The sequence below is a fragment of the Canis aureus genome, chromosome 11 (assembly GCF_053574225.1).
Source record: "Canis aureus isolate CA01 chromosome 11, VMU_Caureus_v.1.0, whole genome shotgun sequence".
Taxonomy (NCBI): Eukaryota; Metazoa; Chordata; class Mammalia; order Carnivora; family Canidae; genus Canis; species Canis aureus.
In genome coordinates, this window is record NC_135621.1 from 36,614,711 (window position 1) to 36,635,587 (window position 20,877).

At 47.8% G+C, this 20,877-nt stretch overlaps 1 protein-coding gene across 2 annotated transcripts in view; it reads right to left on the reverse strand.

The window, feature by feature from the left end:
* The window catches only part of CHST11 (carbohydrate sulfotransferase 11), a 259,266-nt gene extending 238,581 nt beyond the window's left edge, over nucleotides 1–20,685 (reverse strand). Inside the window, exon 1 of one of the 2 annotated variants that reach the window (XM_077914814.1) lies at nucleotides 20,292–20,685. In XM_077914814.1, coding sequence (XP_077770940.1) covers nucleotides 20,292–20,409 — 118 coding nt within the window. In that variant the 5' untranslated portion in view covers nucleotides 20,410–20,685. The remainder of the gene's footprint in view (nucleotides 1–20,291) is intronic. The other variant, XM_077914815.1, reaches the window with a different exon arrangement.
* Between the last annotated feature and the right edge of the window lie 192 nt (nucleotides 20,686–20,877).

Sequence of the window (20,877 nt, forward strand, 5' to 3'; positions counted from 1 at the left end):
TGAAAGCAAGAGTCAGATGCTTAACCAACTGAGCCACCCAGGCACCCCCAAAGTTCCAACTGAACAGCATCACCTCTGGGCATTAGGATTTCAACATATGAATTTGGCAGGGGCTGGGGGGGGGGGGGATCACAAACATTTAGACCACAGCACTAAGTTAATTACAAAATGTGTCTGCATCCCACCCAAAATATAAGGATGCCGACAGAGCCTCCCTCACCAGCGCCTTTGCCAGGTGGTTGTGAAGACTAAATGCTTTAACAAAAGTGAAACTCAGCACAAAGCAAGGGAGAAGCTAGGACAAATCTTTTAATTGAAATTCAACCCTGAGGATGATCTAGTGGCCTCTCAGACTCTGAGACTGTGGAGGTGGCTTTCAGACAAGCACTTGCCTACTGATGAGTTTCCCTTCCCCTGGAAGTCCACTGGCAAGGTACTTTGGGACGCCAAAGGAAGTTCTATTCTCTTCCCAGTCATCCAGTGAAACTTTCCCTGCCCTTGCTGGCTCACCGACTCAGGCATGCAAGCAGGTATTCAATAAACATCTATTTTATCGCACATCTGCAACAGGACAGCACCAAGGACAGAGTCTGGGCTCTCCCGAAGCCTGGCACCTAGTGTGGCCCAAAAACAAAGAGAGAGCATCCACCCTGAGTTTGAGGGAGGCTCTGTTCAGTATCTGGCTGACAGCTAAATCAAACTGGCTGCAATCAGTAAGACCAACAATCTCATATGCAGCTGGCTGGAGCATACACGGACAGAACCATCTAGGAAACAATTTGGCTACAGTTATCAAGAGCCTTTGCAAATTTATTGTCCTAGGCATTCTCATTCTGAACATATATTTCAAAGAAATGTTAAGAAACTCAGATAAAGATTTATGGACAAAGAGGTGTATCATGGCAATTTTTAAAAAGGGAAAATCTTTCTTGAAAATGTTCAACAATAGAGAATGACTAAATTCTATCCATATGATGACATATCCATATGATGGAATATTATGACATCCATGATGAAATATTACGGTGTTTTCAAAGAAAATTGGATGACACGAGAAAATACCCATGATTCAGTACTAAATGGCAAAAGCAGACACCCTGTACTATATGCACGAGGCCTTTATCTTTCTAAAGATATATATGTGCACAGAAAAATAAACTTGAAGTTAACAGAGCGCCTTTCTGGGTGGTGGGGATCAGGGATGACTTTTCTGGAAATGGATCAAAAAAATTCTCTATAATACACCTGAATTAAATTGATAATTGGAATGATATATATGTATATATCACATATGCACATTATATTACACACTATACATATATATTATATATACATATTACATATACATTATACATATATATTATGCATGTATTATATACAATATACATGTTTTATACACACACACACACACAAAACATTGCTTTACTCTGCCACTGCATGGCAGGGGAGGGGACAATAGTGGAAGACAGCCAGTGGTGTTGCGAACCTTGCCACTTGATAAACCATATGCCAACAACGTCAGCTCCATTAAGACGGATCACTCACTATGATTGTCCCCTGCTGCTTCCCTAGCACTTGAAGTGGTCCTGGCACACACAGTAGACATTCAATAAATGCCTGTGGGATAACTGAATGAATGCCTGGAGTCCAGCTCAAATAGTTCCCTGACCTCCCCTAAACTAATTACTCCTTTTTTTCTAGCCGCCCATAGCCATTATTACAAAGCTCCACAGCTAACAATTATGGGTCTGCCACCACTTGCTAAATTACAAGCTATCTTAATGCAGGAACTAAGTCTTACTTAGATTTATCTCTTTAGTCAAATAAATATTTGGTCAATAACTGAGTGATGGATGGAGGGGTAGATAGATGTCAGTTTGTTTACACCTTAGGAAGTTACCCATTTTAATGATGATTTAACCCTAACTGTAAATAGGTATCAATTTTGAGACCTGCTAATAGAACAAGATCTGAGTTGGGAGAAAGAGTCTTAGAAACCGTCTAAGCAGTAAACTGCAAAGTTTTTGGTGGTTCCAGCCTTGAAAGTTTTTTCCAACAAAATTTTACTCAGGACCCCAAAATATAAGAAGGGATAGGCAAGCAGCCACTCCACCAGAACCCTCCTTGACCTTAAGTCATCGGGGACTTGGAGGTGTAGTTTGAACACTGCCAATATCCACATATATTCACTTATCAGTAACACATGAAAGGGTCTCCAGAAGGGGGCAGAAGAACCAGGACTAGAACCCCAGTGTCCTGACCCATACCCACTTGCCTGCACAGCCTCCTCTGGTCAAGTTCATCTATGTTTTACAGCAGATCAAACACTCGGCAATCCCAGCAGAGGCTAAGGAGCCAAGGACCGGTACTCTGGGGCCACTCCTCATTTATTTCCCATGAAAATTAAAAAGGAACATCACTGTGACCCTCCAACGACAACATCCTTTACATAGCTTGAATCCCTACCTGCAGGAAGGCACAGACTACCAGACCTGTATTTATTCTTCTAAATCCCCATTTGTTGCTTACAGACACAGGAAACACAGTCTGCATTAACTGGAAGAACTCACTTGAGTCCTGTAGGTAAGAGCCGGGAGCCATGCCTCTCCTGAATTAAATGGATTATCCTAAAAGGAGCAAGGCCACCTTACTAGTTAATATCTTTAAGCACATAACTGTCTTTGATCTGAGAGCTCACACCTTTCCCAACAAAAGCTATTTTATCACAAGTGACTAGAAGACTGCCTGTTCGGTGTCTGATTTCAAATCTGCACTTCCATTTCCGAACAGCAAAATTATACAGAAAGCCCTACGTACGTAAAACCTGGACTCATAAAGGATTTCATGATCTAATTCTCTCGTTTTCAAAATACTCTCCATTCCAGTACTTCTGCACAGACTTCCAATAATAAGCACTGCCTTCATCAGACCTTCCGATCCTTAATCCCTAAATCCTTGCAAGTTTGCCAGTGTAAACCCAGGAACCCCTGCCGCTCGCAGGGCCGCACGCTCCCTTACACAATGATGCGCCATCTACGCCATTATCTCACTTTCTTAAAAAATTAAGGATTGGAAAATTCAGTACGTTGTTTTAATGGGAAAAGGGGGATCAAAGGAAGATAAAAAGGGGATCAAACCCCTATGTGGGAGCCTGCGCTAGTATATTTATCAATGGGTATCAAGTACTACAGTCTAGCAGAGAAAATTAAGGGAGCCTGCAGCTTTGTACTAAGCACAATGCCCCCCCCCCCGCCCCCGCCCAAGTGATTCTGAAAGCCAGGGATGCCTTTTGATGCTGTGTGTGAGCTCTATAATTAACCCGGCCTCTCTCCCACAGTCCAGGAGTGGAGTGGGGCCTTTTGATATGAAGATTACCCAGGGCAGCATCTCTCCAGGGAACAATGAGATGAGACCCCACACACAGCCCACAGGGCTAGTCTCCTGGGGATAGGGGGGCAGCCTAACCTTTGGGCTTCAAGCAGCTGACTTGGTTTTCCATTCTCTGCTACTCACCTCCAGGATAGCACCCAGCTGTGTCTTGACCCCAGACACACCCAGGAGCTCACCCTGGAGGAAGAAATTCTCCCTGTGACTAGTTACATACACACTTTTCCTTTCTCCTGCCACTTACTTCTTCCAGAGCCTCTGAGGGTGAACCCAGAGCACCATTAGCAACTGAGAGACTGAAACTTAACCTCCACGGCCTATAATTTTGGCACAAGCAAAGCAAACATCGGAGTTTTAAATCCCATCACAGAGTGCTTTTAAGTTCTTTCTTACTTTGCACTTTAGACATGCATGAATAATCTTCCTACCTCCCATTAAACGATAATAATAGAAACTATTTCAAGCTGGCCCAAGCTCATTTGAGAAAATGAGTTGAAAACGTCTGCCCTTCAAACAAAACAAGAGAGCTTAAGTGGAGCTTAAATTTCATCATCTGAAAACCAGGAGACCCTCAACCTTCTATGGCTCCCAGATCCCAAGAATAAAATTCAAACTTGAGAGCATCCAGTCCTCTCCAGGTCCATTGTTGACCACTCCCCCTTACCCTCCTGGAGCCTCCTGTGTTCCCAAACATCACTCTCCTTCCTGCCTCACCCCTGCAGTGGCAGGTGCCCTCACCTGGAATGTCTTTCCTCTCCTTCTCCCATATCCCCTAGCAATTCTCTACTCATCCTTTGGGCCCAACAAACATCACCTCTCCCAGGAAGTCCTCAACTGACCCCCATTCTAAACCAATGATCCCCAGTTCCATCCTTAGTTGCCAGTCTCTCTTTGTAACCCCAACCACATTTGGCCCCATAGACAATCATGTGTCTTCTGTCCACCCCAACTGAAATGAATGTTCTTGGGGCCAGTCTTTACACTCAAACGTTTGTGTTAGAATCATTTTAAACCAAATGTAAGCAACTCCCTGAACTCCTCTGAGTTTCTACGGACTCCTCTGGAGAATGGAGTTGATAACTGTTTTTCTCTCTGCATTACAGTTTGTTAGGGCCTCATTAGGAGGCTCAAGCTTTATTTATTTATTTATTTATTTATTTTAAATTTAGGCACAGAGAGAGAGAGAGAGAGAGAGAGGCAGAGACACAGGCAGAGGGAGAAGCAGGCTCCATGCACCGGGAGCCCGACGTGGGATTCGATCCCGGGTCTCCAGGATCGCGCCCTGGGCCAAAGGCAGGCACCAAACAGCTGCGCCACCCAGGAATCCCGGCTCAAGCTTTAGAGAGCACTAACCAGAAGACTCTGAAGCTATTTCAGAGGCTGGATGACTTGAGCGACACGTGTATGACTCCGCACAGCTAATATATTTTATTTAACATCTGAAGTTGGGACGCCTGGGTGGCTCAGTGGTTAAGCGTCTGCCTTCAGCCCAGGGCGTGATCCTGGAGACCCAGGTTCGAGTCCCACATCAGGCTTCCTGCATGGAGCCTGCTTCTCCCTCTGCCTCTGCCTCTGCCTCTCCTTCTGCGTGTCTCTCATGAATAAATAAATAAATAAATAAATAAATAAATAAATAAATAAATAAATAAAATCTTAAAAAAATAATAACATCTAAAGTCCCAGACAGTCAGCAGTCTTCCCAGAGGGTACAGCTTACACCCAGGAAATAAAACATACCTTAAATAAAGGGGAAAGGGGCAAACAAAACAAAACAAGAAGCAAACAAAAAGCCCTCATCCACAAAAGTTCTCTAACACCTCTGAGCGGCACCATCCAGTACTGTAACATGTGGCTGCTGAGCACATGAGATGTGGCCAGTCTGAATCAACATGCGTTGTAAACATCAAGTATGCACTGGGTTTCCAAAGACTTTGCACAAAAACGTAAAATCTCAATAATGTGTAATATCCACTGCCCGTTAAAAGCTTATTTTAGATGATTCATTTCCCCTGTTGTTTTGTCCGTTTGTTTCTTTACTTTTTTTTCAATGCAGTTACTGGAAAATTTAAAGTTTCATGTGTCGCTGACAGTATATACTGGTTGGACAATGCTGCTCTATAAGAGTCCTGTTTTCAGACCGTCCTATCCCGGCTGAACGAGCAGATCTCCCCCCAGGACATTCAGGTTCCTCTCAGGGTTACAGCACCTAACTACCCACCACACGTTTGAAAGTTGTTCATTTTTTTGGTTGGGTCTGCATCTAGCTGTGGTGTTAACAGAGTTGTTCTTTGCTCCAATGGGGCAGCTCGCTCACTGCCCAATCAAACTGACAATCCAATTGGCAATGATAGTGGCTAACAATTCCACCCCAGCCACCCCAGGAAGCAGGATTTTCTTCCTGGTTCCCCATCAGTATCAATGTGTTCATTTTTTCAAATATACAGTTATCGAGTGACTATTGCTGTGGTCTCAACGTTTGTATCCTCCCCACTATTTATATGTTGGAAACACATGCCCAAGGTGATGATGGGGTTGGGGGGTTAGGTCATGAGGGTGGGGCCCTCATGGATGCTCCCTCACCCCTTCGGCCATGTGGAGCTACAAGAACTCTGTGCACCAGGAGAGGTCCCTCAATCATGCTGGCGCCCCGATCTTAAAATTCCAGAACCATGAGAAATTAATGCCAGTTGTTGATACATCACCCAGCCTGTGGAATTTTGTTGCAGGAGCCTGAACAGGAACCGGGAATAGCTACAGGTGCCAGGCTCTGTTCCAGATGCTGAGCTACAGTGGTAAACAAAGCACAGCTGCTCTTACTGACCCAATACACCAGAGTGCGTAACAACAGAGGTGCACCCACACAAAGCACCGTGGGGTGCAGATGAAGGACACCCATCCCCTCAGCCTGACCACGTGAGGCTGGATGAAGATTTTACACAGAAGGCAACATACAAGCTGGACTTTGACCTCAGAACACACACAAGTGGAAGGGAGAAGTGTCATCTGAACACAGGTGACAGCACCAGCCCCCAGAGGGAATGAGCTCACCCAGGGATAGAGTGTAGGGTAAGAAGAGAAGAGGCTATCAATGATTGTCCCGCTTAAAGTCCAGAGCTGGGCTTAAGGCCCTTCTAACAAATCACCTCCTGACCTAATTAGCTGAAAGCAGGAACGTGTACACAAAGCACAATGATGGGGTGAACGGTAGTCTGGTGTCAGTTGGACCTGAGCAGGGGTCCTATTTCAAATTTCCAACTCTGTGACCTTAGACAAGCTCCCTGATCTCCAAGCCTCAGTTTCCTCATCTATACAATGGGACTGGTAAAAGCTCACCTCACAAGATCATGAAAACTAAATGTGATAACTGAAGTACCACAATTGGCGCACTGTCTGGTACATAGCAGGTACTCAATAAGTGAGCATAGTTGTATTATTCTCTGTGTGTGTGTATGTGTTTTATTCTTAAGAAAGCATCAGAAAGGGACACCTGGGTGGCTCAGCTGTTGAGTGTCTGCCTTTGGCTCAGGTCGTGATCCTGGAGTCCTGGGATCCCACATAGAGCTCCCCGCAGGGAGCCTGCATCTCCCTCTGCCTATGACTCTGCCTCTCTCATGAATAAATAAATTAAATCTTAAAAAAGAAAGAAAGAAAGAAAGAAAGCATCCGAAAAACAAAAAATCTAAGGAAGGGTTTCCTAGTTATTGTTATTCTGGGCTGAATTATTCTTTGTTGGCGGGGAGCAGCGGAGGGGGAAGCTGTCCAGTGCTTGCAGGATATTTAACAGCATCTCTAGCTTCTCCCTATTAGATGCCAGTAGGACATCCCTCCGCAGGTGTGACAACCAAATTATCTCCAAATACTGCCAAAAGTCCCTTGCTGTGGGGGAGAGAAGGGAGCAAAATTGTCCCCGGTTGAGAACCACTGGTCTAAACCAAGTGAGGTGGAAAGTTCATCTGGAGGAAGGTCCAGTGGCTAAAAAGATAAGCTTTTTCAACATATAAAGAACCCTGAGCACTGATGGAGACCACCCTCCCACGCCACCCTTGACTATCAAGCCCAGCAGGACTATCTCCAGCAAACAAAGGACACCAAATATACCTTGGCCCCGCCCGAATCAGGATTATAGCCTTCTAACTACATCTCAAATCCTGCTCTGGTGACCATGGCAGAGATGGGTCTCTGCCCCAGATATGAGTGCCGTCCACAGAGGCAGCTCCACCGGGCTTGCCCTTAAGAGTGGGGTGACTGTCCCCTATGCAGGAAGAAGCCACATGGTCCTCCTCTGCACACAACAGGTTCAAGCGTGGTGACAAAGGCCAATCAATCATCTCCTGTGCAAAGAGCCATGTAAACCACCCAACCGCTGCTCACTGAAGGTCTGCCACAGAACAACTGCTATTTTTCTGAAACAATTTTTCTTCCTCCTGAGTTCAGCTTCAGAAATGGCGCTGATAGTGTCCTGTGTTTCATTTTTCAAGTGTCACCTTGTAAAGCTAATGAGAACCCGAGGGGTAAGTATGTGCATAACTGGGAGGAAGCTATGGCCTTTGCATTGAGCATGAAACCACAAAGCGGAGTTTTCACCAAATGAACTCTGCTTTTGTAAAATGCAACACTGAGGGGCGCCTGCATGGCTCTGTGGGTTAGGTTTGTGTCTTCAGCTCAGGTCATGATCCTGGTTGTCCTGGGATCAAGCCCCACATTGGGCTCCCTGCTCAGGGGGGAGTCTGCTTCTCCCTCTCCCTCTGCCCCTCCCCTGGCTCCTGCTCTCTCTCTCTCTCTTTCTCTCTCAAATAAACAAATAAAATCTTCAAAAATAAAATGAATGAATGAATGAATGAATGAATGAATGAATGAAAGAAAGAAATACTCCATTGAGGCAGAGCTCAGGTTCAGGTGCCAAGGAAGTTGTGCCGGCACAGCTGGCAGAGGGTTCCTGCAGACAGAAAGAAGATACAACAGCCTGGACCCAGGAACCCCCTAGCAAACGTGGCAGTGCAGGGTACACACACCAAATGGATAAACGCTTGTTGTGAACACGAAGATTACCAGCTCAGGACCAGAAACCATAGCGCGTGCCCCCACCAATCTGTGTCCTCTGTGTCTGCAGCCATTTCCAAGGTACTTTTCTTTCTCATTTCTCACTTGATCCTCACCGTCAGCACCACGTTGGAGAGGGAATATGGCCACCTCTACTCGGCAAAGGAGGGGACCAAATCTCTGAGGCTGTGACTTCCACTCATTCAATTCATTATTAAGTTGCTACAATTCGCCGGGCACTTGCCCAAGTGGTGAGGGGGTGGCCAGGTACCACGTCAGATCCTGTCAGAGCCTGGAGAGCCTTGAGGAAATTCTCAAAGAGAAGCAATATTGGCATTTGGGCAAGATGACCCTGATGGGCAGGAAGATCCCACTCTTTGCAGGATATCTAGTAACCCTGGCCCTGCCAACGAGACTGATGCCATCAGTCCTTAGAGACAATCAAAAGCACCCCCTACACGTTTCCAGGGTCACCTAAGCAGCTCAGCAGTTGAGTGTCTGCCTTTGGCTAAGGGCGTGATCCCGGGGTCCTGGGATCGAGTCCCACATCCGGCTCCCCACAGGGAGCCTGCTTCTCCCTCTGCCTGTGTCTCTGCCTCTCTCTCTGTATCTCTCATGAATAAATAAATAAAATCTTTAAAAAAAAAAAAAGAGCATTCCCTACGTATTTCCAAATGTGGGGACAGGGGGTAGCCCCCAACTGAGAGCCCCTACAGATGTCCTGAACAACAGATCTTAAGTCAGACAGCCATGGTTCCTCAATCCTCTCCATCTGACCTAGACAAGTGATCTCCTCTATGCCTCTGTATCCACCCCCCTGTAAGATGATGACAATCACCTTGTACGATTCCTTTGAGACATAACATATTAAACACCTGGCCCATGTCAACCTGCAGAAATAATAGCCAATAAACACCTGTATTATTTCCCCAGCTCATCTCCTATATGCCATCATCTCCTTCCAACTTTAAAGCCACCTTCTCAGGGAAGCCTCGTCTGAGCACCTTCCTGCAAACTGCAGCCCCCAGCCGCTTCCATTTCACATCCTCCTTCCTTGTTTTATTGTTCTTCTGTAGCATCTGTCATCATCAAAACATGCTCTGTGTTTTAAATATGCATGTGTTTATGGTGCCTCCCCCCAGAGAACAAATCACAAGGACATGAATTTTTGTCCATCTGGGTCCCTGCAGTATCTCCAGCACCCAGAACAGAACCGAACTCTTTTTTTTTTTTTTAAGATTTTATTTATTTATTCATGGGAGACACACAGAGAGAGATACAGAGAGGCAGAAACACAGGCAGAGGGAGAAGCAGGCTCCATGCAGGGAGCCCGATGTGGGACTCGATCCTGGGTCTCCAGGATCACACCTGGGCCGAAGGTGGCATTAAACCGCTGAGCCACCCAGGCTGCCCCAGAACCGAACTCTTAAGAAGCATTCAACAAAAACATCTTGAGTGGGGCAGCCCGGGTGGCTCAGTGGTTTAACGCCGCCTTCGGCCCAGGGCGTGATCCTGGAGACCCGGGATTGAGTCCCATGTCAGGCTCCCTGCACGGAGCCTGCTTCTCCCTCTGCCTGTGTCTCTGCCTCTCTCTCTCTGTATCTCTCATGAAAAAATAAATAAAATCTTTAAAAAAAGAAAAAAACAAACATCTTAAGTGATGTCAAATGGATATAGTAGACAGCCAAGTTCTGGAAACTGGTCTCTGGACTACAGATTTTGTGTTCTTTTCTCTATAGCGAATGACCACAAACAATAATAAAGGTAAAGCATGCCAATTGTTAAGAGACGTAAAGTGTGACATCACAACACTCCCTGAGAGGGGCCTTTGTATCTTCCCCTTTCTGGGATTCTTCGAAGTTAACAGCTGCTAGCAGAAACCCAGCCATCAGCCTATTTCAACTGGAGCTCCCTTTGTGGGTTTTCTCCCCAAGACTTTTAGGATAACGACTCACAAGCCAGAGATTGATAAAGACGTAAACCCTTCTATTACTAGGTTTCTTTATCCTTATTCATATTGGCTTGAGTCAGAAATGAACTTCAGGTGATATTAGAACTTCAGATATCTACTCCTCCCACTTATCTACAGCTAGATGCTGACTCCCCACTCCCACAACTGGCATTAGGTTATTACCAATACCGTACCTTGACCCAAAGTTGGCTGCAGGGGGTCTGGCAACTACCGATTATATTCAAGACAAGGCCAGACCTGGGGTTAAGTCTAGGGGACACTAGCACCCTGGGAAGGAGACATCAGGTCTTCCATTTATGTTTAGTCTAAAAAAAGAACTTTAACGAATGTTAATAATATAAATAGACACAGCCACTTCCACATAACCTGTCATACCAAGTTATAGGCCTTTCTGGACATGCATGGGTCACAAGGAAGGAGGAGAGCCACCAGGTGAAGGGACTCTATGGCCACTTCAGGGGATCCCACTGCTCTTAGTGTAGTTCAATGGATTGCCATTGACAACGAATCCAAAGTAGATCTACAGATCATACTATCCTCTTTCACTCTATGTAACCTTCACAAAATGGAGAGGAGGCTTAGGGAGATCCCAGACAAGAAACTACAGTGCACTAACACAACCCACACTCGCACACTGCTCTGAGGCTCCATATGCCACCTTCCAAGGGAAAAGGATAATGGAACCACAGTGCACAAGGTGTCAGTCAACAGAATGACCCAGATAATAACAAACATAAGGTTTTACCATCACTACTGTTAGACAGAAATACCCTTATCCTGGAGATTCAGATAATGGTGGTAATATGTATAAATTATCTATAAACAAAATATATTAGCAATGACTAATGTTTTACCTCAAGTATGTTTTACCAATAGTATAGCCATGTGTGGTGAGTACTGAGGATGTCTGCTCATCACCCACTCCACCCCCTCTTCTAGAAGGCCTTTCTATACTGCAGAGACTGATAATTTAAGAGCTATACCTAAATAAAAATTAAAAAAAAAAAAAAAAAAGGGATCCCTGGGTGGCGCAGCGGTTTGGCGCCTGCCTTCGGCCCAGGGCGCGATCCTGGAGACCCGGGATCGAATCCCACGTCAGGCTCCCGGTGCATGGAGCCTGCTTCTCCCTCTGCCTGTGTCTCTGCCTCTCTCTCTCTCTCTGTGACTATCATAAATAAATAAAAATTAAAAAAAAAAAAAAAGAGCTATACCTCTCAGGCTTCCTTGAAATGGATGTGCTTTTGGTTCCCCAAAAAAGAAGCCCTACTCCAGATTTAGAAAGCAAACATGAGGCACAGGCCAACTTCCCGCCTTCTGGGTGGTTCTGCTGGAGGCTAACATGATGATGGGGACGTGAGGGGTTTTGCAACAGCACCTCATGGTCCCTTCTCTGACTCTCTGGGTGTTGAGAGGTGGCTGCAGTGGGGAAGCAGCCTACTACTGGAATCAGGAACTGACCCCTGGTTTTCAGTTCCATCAGTCTGTTCTCAGACTCAGGAGTTCCAGGGACAGTCTGGGGCACTCCTGGTGGGCCAGTTTTGAGCAGTCACACCAAGATAGGTTTGTTTATAAATAATTACAGACAGCATCAGCAGGGACTCATTCCTGGAGGCTTGGCCAAGAGCCCTACATCTCTGGCCCTCCCCGTAATTGCAGTTTCACTTTCTGCTTCAGGCCCTGAACTCTGCATCCTAATAGAGCAGGAAAGCAAAAAGATTCAGGGGTCAAATGGAACAGACCACACCAGAAGCTGTTTGGGCCTGGCGAAGCAACTTGACCCTTCCCTTTGGCCTCTGCGCACACTGGTGAGGTGGGGACAGGAGGAAAGAGGTGTCTCTGAGAATCACCTATTTACTCTTTAAATGTTTCCTAAGAACCTCTGGGCCAACCTCAGAGACAAAAACTGTGTCCTAATAATCAAAAGAAGATGTACAAGCAGACAAACAACTACAATACACCTCTAAAAGGGCTGGAGAAGAGAAATTATAAAGGCCATGTGAGCTCAATGGCTGTACAGAAACTAAACTCTGTACTGTGATACTTTCCACCAAGAAATGTCTACATCTTTTTTTTTCTTTAGATTTTATGTATTTATTCATGAGAGACACACAGAAAGATGCAGAGACATAGGGAGAAGCAGGCTCCCTGCAGGGAGCTCAACATGGGACTTGACCCCAGGACCCCAGGATCATGCCCTGAGCCGAAGGCATAAGCTCAACCACTGAGCCACCCAGGCTCCCCCATCTATATCTATTTCTATTGGAACTTCCAGAGTCAAACCCCAGGTGAAACAACTTACTTCCCCACCTTTCCCGACATCATCAGTTAATCAAAGAGAGCTACTACCTGCAAGCCCCGAGCCTCTGAAAATGGGTGCAAGCTCCCCAGGCACAGCAGAAAAGGCTTTATGGGCCCACATGCTGGCAAAGCTTTATGAAGCCCACAATTGGGGCTACTGGATCCTTCCAGGCCCTCAGTTGGAGCCTGCATCATGCTGGGTGCTTTTCTCATCACCTCATTGAGGTTATGGAGTGTGCCATGCTTTACAAAAAAGTACTTGCCCAATTTACAGAGGTGCCCTCAGAAGGCATCAACTGCAAGACAGTGGCTATGTTCTGTCCCACTAAGAAAGAGAAAGGCTGGCCGTGAAAGGACAGCCCAGAGCCAAGGGGCCATCTAGTACAGCACAGTCAAATTTCCTCCATATGAAAACGTTAAAAAAAAAAAAAAAAAGTCTCTTAAAAACAAGAAATTACCATAACTTACAGGGTTAGGAAGCAGAGGAACTCCACACCAGGATCCACCCAGGTCTTCCACTTCGAATCATCGGTCCCTTCAATCTCTATATTCCTACTGAGTGCCTCCATAAGTCAAGAGCTGGGGATGATTGTTTTTATTCATGAATGCCAAGGATCACACCCTGAACATTTTGTGGAAGAATTTCCCAATACGAGCTCTGTTAAAATTTTTCTCAAATCTCTTTTACTGAGTTGTAGTCTAGCTTAGGGGTGGTAGGGTTAGAGAAATGGGATTTACACGGTGACCACTTTACCAAAGTGCATGACCAGCTGCCCAAAGATAAACACGAAGCTGCAAGTAAGAAGAATCCTGGCTTCCCATGTGGCTTGCCCCAGGCCCCCCACAGCAGACTCTCCTCAGACCCTCCAGGGCTTCCCATCCCAAATCTCTCTCCACGCCACACTCTTTTCTGCTGCTCCTCCCTCTGCTATCCGCTTTGAACAATATGCTGCTTACCCTGCCCCTTCCCATCTCAAGGATGGGCTTTGGGCTGCCCTATGCCTAGAATATTCTTCATGGGATGGACATGTGGATGGTTCCTTCCCTCCCTTGAAGTGTCTGCTCTCCCAGGTCATCTTACCAGTGACAGTCCCTAATTACCTCTATATTAAATTGCAACTCCTGCCTCCCACCCATCTCCCCTGCTTTGTTTTTCTCTCTTCAAGAGAAAAACATCTCTTAGATGTTTAGATAGTGTACCATCTGATACACTATCTATTTTACCTCTGCATGTGCTTAAAGTCTGGCTACCCTACTAGAATGTAAGTGCCCTGGGGGCAAAAATCAATGTTGAATCCCAAGTGCCTAGGACAATCCCTAGTGCCTAGCACAGAGCAGAAAAGAGAGAGAGACAGAGACAGAGCTCATAAATTTTGATCAATCATGTTTGATCTAAGATATGTCAAATCACAGTTTCCAGGAATTTTTAACTGACAGACCAAACTCTTCAGTGACCTCATAGGAAGATGTACCTTCCTCTCCGTTGTCATAAAGATGAGGTCTCAAAACTCAAGAGAAGAGAAACAAAAAAGGGGAAGAAAAATAAAATGAAGAGCCAAATGACCTTCCGGTTTTTCTAAGAATCTGAATTCCCAAGCCTGCTGGCCATGACTTTCCTGAGGCCTTTTGCATCTGCCCTCCCCGGATTAAGAAGAGTTCTTCCAGTTTGTGGATGGAAGAGGAGGAAAGGGTGGAGCTTGTGCTTGTAAACTTTTGACTTCCTGTTTTTAAATGGCTGTGCTAGAGCTGGTCAGAAGCAAAATGACTTTCCAACCAGATAAATAGAAACTGCAGCCACTTCTGCTGCAGGATGGGTTCCCCTTGGCCCCAGGCCCCACAGAAATCTCCGGCCACTCTTCCCCTTGAGCCCGACCACCACTTTTTACTTCAGAAGGCAATGACTCAAGGATTCCTTAGCAGTGGCTAGAACTGTTAGAGGAAATTGCCTAAGTGCATCTGTCTTCCCTTAATGCAGCAAGGAAAATGCCCCACTGAGGCGCCAACATGTCACCCGCCGGAGTGAGACCCCACATTGGACAAGTCTTACCCTTCAGCTATTTCATGTGCTTTCAGAACTCAGAATATTTGAGACCCTCCTGATGCCTTTTCAAAGGAAGTTTCAGACAGCCAAAGAACAGCCCCTACACATTGCTTTGACTCCAAACTCACTTCATGTCTAAGCAAAATATTCTTTTGTTTGTTTTTAAAATTTTATGTATTTATTCATGAAAGACATAGAGACACAGGCAGAGGGAGAAGCAGGCTCCCCGGGGGGGCGGGGGGAGCCTGATTCAGGACTCGATCCCGGGACCCGGAATCACGATCTGAGCCAAAGGCAGAGGCTCAACTGCTGAGCCACCCAGGTGCCCTAAGCAAAGACATTCTTTAATTTAGAATTAAATGTATGCGGGGGCACCTGGCTGACTGAATCAGCTGAGCACTGGACTCCTCATCTCAAGTCTCCATCTCAGGGTTGCGAGTTCAAGCCCAGCGTTGGGTGTGGAGCCTATATTTTAAAATAAAAAAATAATTAATTTAATGTAATTAGAGGTAAAATGTGCACAGCAAAAAAGAAAGAAAAAAATGATACAGGACTGACATCCTGCAAAGGAAGGGGGAAGGGGTGGAAACATATGCAAGTCTATAAATGGAAAAAGTTGTGATTAAATTTTGTCTTTAAACTTAATAACTAATCACCATAATGATGAATTTGTCTAAAATACATCAAAATGGGTACAAAACGCATAATATGATCTCAACTATTTTTTTAATCTATATATTCTATAATTTGTAGAATAAAGCACCAGTTGTCTCTGGGTGGTGGAATAATAAATGACTGTTTTTCTTCTACACTTCCTAAATTTTCTAAAAAGAGCACATATTATGTTTATGATTGGACTAAAATTACAACACGCAAGTATTGTGCATTCAATCAAATAAATTGAAACTATGAAGGGGTAACCCAAGAAGTCTTTAAATAAAGGGTATAATCTTTCAATACACCCATCCAAGGCAAAGAAATCCCAAGCAACAGTGAAAGTAAGCATACAGGCGAGAGGAAAAAAGAGTAAGAGAAGCAGGGAGAAAAGGCATTCTCCTCCGCGGGCTTCTCTTCTTTTAACAGGAGCTTTCAAACAAAACCACAATCCTCCGGAGTGACACAAAAGGAAGGTTCAGAGGAGCTGTCTTCACACACTGGGCACAAATGCAGCTCCAGGGGGCCTCTTGGCTTTGCCTTGCACAAGAGAGCCCCATCAAAGCCCAGCCGTCTGGGGCAGGTATGCAAGACACTTTACTGTGAAGGATGCACATTTCCAGGAGGCGTTCCACTGAGCAACCCAAAAGTGTGCAGAAACCACCAGCATGTGGCTCCATTTTCATCACCTTCAGGAGCAGCTCACACCCACAAAAGGTGTTCGGCCTGCAGATGGGTTTCTTCAAGTCAGTAGCTAAGCAAAGCCAAGCTTCCCCAGGACCCAGGACACCAAACAGTGCCCCAGCTGTGTCCTACCTGGGGGAATGTTCTCATCTGCTGCGCAACAACTTAAACCAAATCTGTGTCTGCAGGAGGGGGGTGTCTCAGGTCTCAGAGACCAGGAAGGCAAGGAAGGGTCCCCACCAGACAGACCCAGACTCACTTGACAGGGCGTTCTTGTCAAGGCTGGAAAACCTTCCTGAAAACCAAAGAAGTGGGCATTCTAGGGCTGAGCCACCTCATGCTTTCATCCAGCAAATATTTTACTGAGAGCCTACTAGGTGTCAGGCACTGTGCAGAACACGGGAATGAGAATGGGGCCTAAAACCTGATCCCGGGACGCCTGGCTGGCTCAGCCAGTAGAGCGTGTGACTCTCAATCTCAGGGGTGTGAGTCCAAGCCCCACATGGGGTATAGAGCTGACTTAAAAATAAAATCTTAAAAAAAAAGCAAAAAACAAACAAACAAACAAACAAAAACCAAAAACCTGATCTCAGCAAAGACTACGGACTCAGAGCATCAATGATCTAAAGAAGGACACCTGTGTGGCTCAGTGACTGGGCGCCTGCCTTCAGCCCAGGGCGTTATCCTGGAAACCCAAGATCAAGTCCCACATCAGGCTCCCTGCATGGAGCCTGCTTCTCCCTCTGCCTATGTCTCCCTGCCTCTCTCTCTCTGTGTCTCTCATGAATGAATAAGTAAATATATAAATCTTTATAAATCTTTAAATATATATATATATATAGAGAGAGAGAGAGAGAGAGAGAGAGAGAGAAAGCTGCCTTACTGACAAGGCCTAATGCTCCAACCAAATGAAAGATGGATCAACTACTCAAGTTTAGGAATTAGAATAGTACAAAAGACAACTGGCCCCACATCAGAATCAGAGGGGGAGACAGCCAGCCCTCCTCATCACTAGCAGTTTCCTTCCTCCTTTCTCTCCCTCTTCTCACACTCCAGATGTTCTCTGGCCACCAATGAAGCTGCGAATCCATTTCTTTTGGAATACTATTTTTCTATTTCAGATACAGGTACGTGGAACTCCTGCCAGAGGGCTCCAAATTTTTAGCAACACAATCTGTGCCATGCTGTGGTCCCTTCTGCCTCCCTCTGGGTGAGCTGGAAAGCCTGAAACTGCAGAGCCTGGTGAAAGGATCATCCCACCACTACCCTAAATCAAAGAAGCAACTTTGGTCAGCTAACTTTTAAAGAAATCCAAAGTAGTAGAAAATATGTATGTAGCATCAGCTGTCATCAGGTTTGTTTCATGCCAGTAAAGTTTAATAAAACAGAAAAAAAAAAGGAAAGGAAAATGTTTAATATTGGTTTCAAAACATATCTTTATGCCCCATGTCATCATAAACTGCTGGCACAGAGTTTTCGTGGAACCAAATGCAATACAAAATAAGGAAGACTCTTCAACTGACCCATCTTCAGGTCTACATTCAACAGAAGGTATGGAAAGCACCAGTTGCTAAAGACTGGGGAAAAAGAAGACCATACTCATATAGATATGAATAATAAACAAATGCCATTTCTGGGAGGACGTGGGACCCAGAAGGGAAGCAACGGCTGAGAACAAAGGCCAAGGGCAGAGGATCCTTATCAGAGCACCCATAGAGAAAGTTCTGTCCCTGATTCCCAAAGGCTAGTCTGAAAAGTCCGGTGCCACTTTCAAGTCAACGTTGTAAACGAGGGCTGGAAATTTTAGCAAAGTGCCAATTACAAGTTGGAAGTTTCTTCCTCATGTCTCTGGTTAGAAAGTTCCTTCCTAATTCTTGGACAAGAAAAGCAAAGCCCAAGCTGCCTGAAAAGCACAGAGAGCGGTGGTATTAGTTAGTATCTCCCCAGACAATTAACAGGTACAGAGAAGTTAAAGTGCATTCCCAACAGAGTCTAATAACCATCCCTGTTCTAGGTAGGCGTTTTTGCAGAGTACTACCTGGCATGTTCCATCCAGGCAAAAAAATTTTTTTTTTAATTTTTATTTATTTATGATAGTCACACAGAGAGAGAGAGGCAGAGACACAGGCAGAGGGAGAAGCAGGCTCCATGCACCGGGAGCCCGACGTGGGATTCGATCCCGGGTCTCCAGGATCGTGCCCTGGGCCAAAGGCAGGCGCCAAACCACTGCGCCACCCAGGGATCCCCCAGGCAAAATTTTAAGTGACCTAAACACATGTCTACAGTCTAGACCAAATCCTTCGGCCCTTTGTTTAAACTGGTTGAGCCTAAGTGTACTCGCACACCACCCAGTCCCCCAGTCTCTGGGGTGGAGTCTGGCCTGGCCTCCAGGATGCTTCTGTCTGTCTGGCCTTGGATGCTGCAACCACTGCCCACGGCCCAGAACCTAAGTGATGAGGTCCATTTTTAAATCCCTTAGAAGTTTCCCAACCACCGGTTTGGGTGAGGAGACAAACAGGGCTGCAGTTTGCTGACATGAAACTAAAAATATCCCGTTGCAAACAAAAGCCATCTTTTACAAGTCTGGCTCGGATGTCCTGAGGTTCCGTGTGGTAGCGTCAGAACATATCCTTGGCAAGGTGGCCGCCTTAACAACTGCTCCAGCCGGTGAGTGCCCGGCTGTCAAGGAAGCTCACCCCGCAGCCCTGCCTGATTGATGGAAAGAACAGCTTCAGTCCTCTGCCACCCACCCAAACGCGGGCTGGAAGAATTCAAGGCTGCCTCTGCCCAAAGTGTTAGATACACACTGAAAGGAGAAGGGGGGTAAAAACAAAAAACAAAACAAACAAACAACCCCATTTCCCTGGAAGGAAACGTGCTTCCAGTTCCCTCCTTGCAATTATAAAAGCAAATTATTGCTGTGGCTCTACTGAGAAAGGCAACTCGGAGGCGTAGAAGAAAAAAAAAAGGATTTCGAAGCCAATGTGGCCCAGAGGGGCCTGCCGGGGTGAGGCGGGGCGGGGACACCACGGCTCCCCGGGGAGATGAGCCACCAGCCGAGCCGAGCCGAGCCGGGGCCTCCTTGGGTGGTTTTTACCTGTTGGGCTTGCTGGCGGAGCTGGAACCCCCGGTCGCCGCGCTCCAAGGCGCCCCTTACCTCCTCGGGTCCCAAACTTTCCTTAGCGCCCCTTGGAAGGGGCGAGCCTCCATCCTCCCCTCGTCCAGATTTCAGACGTGGAACTGGTCTAAGCTTTCGAGGACTGGGGGCGGGGTGGGGGGGACGGTGAGGGAGGCCCACTGTCACAGGCCCCGAGCCCTCCGGGGGCTTCGGATGCTCGGACGCCAGGAGTGGGGGAGGCAACCTGACCGTCAGCCCCGGGCCGGGCCAAAGTTTCCTCCAAAACTGCCGCGGCCAAGGCGGGGGCAGGGGCCGTGACCCGCGCAGGGTCGGAAGAGCCGCGGGGGAGGGGGCGCAGGGGGACGCAGGCCCCAGGGCACCGGCCGCAAGGTCGACGTGGAGCCGGACCCGGGGGGCAAACACCGGGCGCCCGGCCTCTTCCCCAGCCGGGCGGAGGGGCAGCGCCGGGCACCCCGCCTCTCCCCGCACCTCTGCGCGGCGCCGAGCCCAGGACACGTGGGAGTCAAGCCTCGGGCTCCCCAGCTCGCAGCAGGGACTGGCGACCGCGGCGGGGGCACAGCCTTCGCCCCCGCGCCCTCCCCCCCCCCCCCCCCAGGAGAAGGCAGCGAGCCGGGGCGCAGGGCGGCCGCTCCCGGCGTCGCTTTCATCCCCAGATCGCGGCACCAGCGGGGAGTTGCGTTCTGTTCAAACCCGCCTCCCACCACCAGGAGCTGCACACGACCTCTCTACCTTGCTCTGCTACCTCGCAGACAGACAGACAAGAGACACAAAGAAAAAAGGCAGAGAGAGAGGGGGGGAAAAAAAAAACAAAAAACCCACCAACTACCGCCCCTCCTGCTCCCATCCTCCACCCTGGAGCCGGGAGGAAGGAGGAGAAGGTGAGCACGTCTTCCTTCCTCCTCTCCATCCCGACTCCGGGCAGACTGGGCAGCAAGGAGCCCCGAGGTGGCTGGGGAAGAGGTAAGGTTGGAAAAGGCAGAGACCCGGCGCCAGCGAGCGGCCGAGGGAGAGCGCGAGAGAGAAAAAAAAAAAAAAAAAAAAAAAATCCAACAAAACCACGCTAACGCGCCCCCTACCTGGGTGCAACATACTTTGGAAATAGAAGATGACCAGGATAAAGGATCCCAAGCAAGTGGCCAGCACCATCCGGCAAATTCTGTTCATCCTCATCACTTCCAGCAGCGCCGGCTTCATGGCTTTGTCCTGGCTACGGGGACCGGGCTGTCCGGGAGGCGCGCCGGGGCGCAGGAGCCGGGACCCTGCCGCGCGGAGCGGAGCGCGGGAGGCGCCGGGCAGGGCCGGGCAGGGCTCGGGCGGGGGACGAGCGGGCGGGCTCCGCGGCGGCTCTCGGGGCCCGCCGCCCCGGGCAGGGGTCTGGAAGGCGCGGGAGTTGCTCTGGAAGTGCCGAGATGCGTGGCCCCGCCGGCTGCGCGCGCCCGCTGCTCCGGCTGCGGCTCCTCTCCGCCTCCCCGCCTCCCCGCCGCCGCCGCCGCCGCCTCCGCTCGAGCCGGCGGCCGCCGCGCTGCCTCCTCGCGGGCCGGGCGGCTGCGGTGCGAGCGCGGGTGGTGCGGCCGCCGCGCTGGCCGCTGTGGCTGTGGGACGAGCCCCTCCCTCCGCTCGGAGCCTACTTCATTGCGCTCCGAGGACCTACGCGTTCCGGGC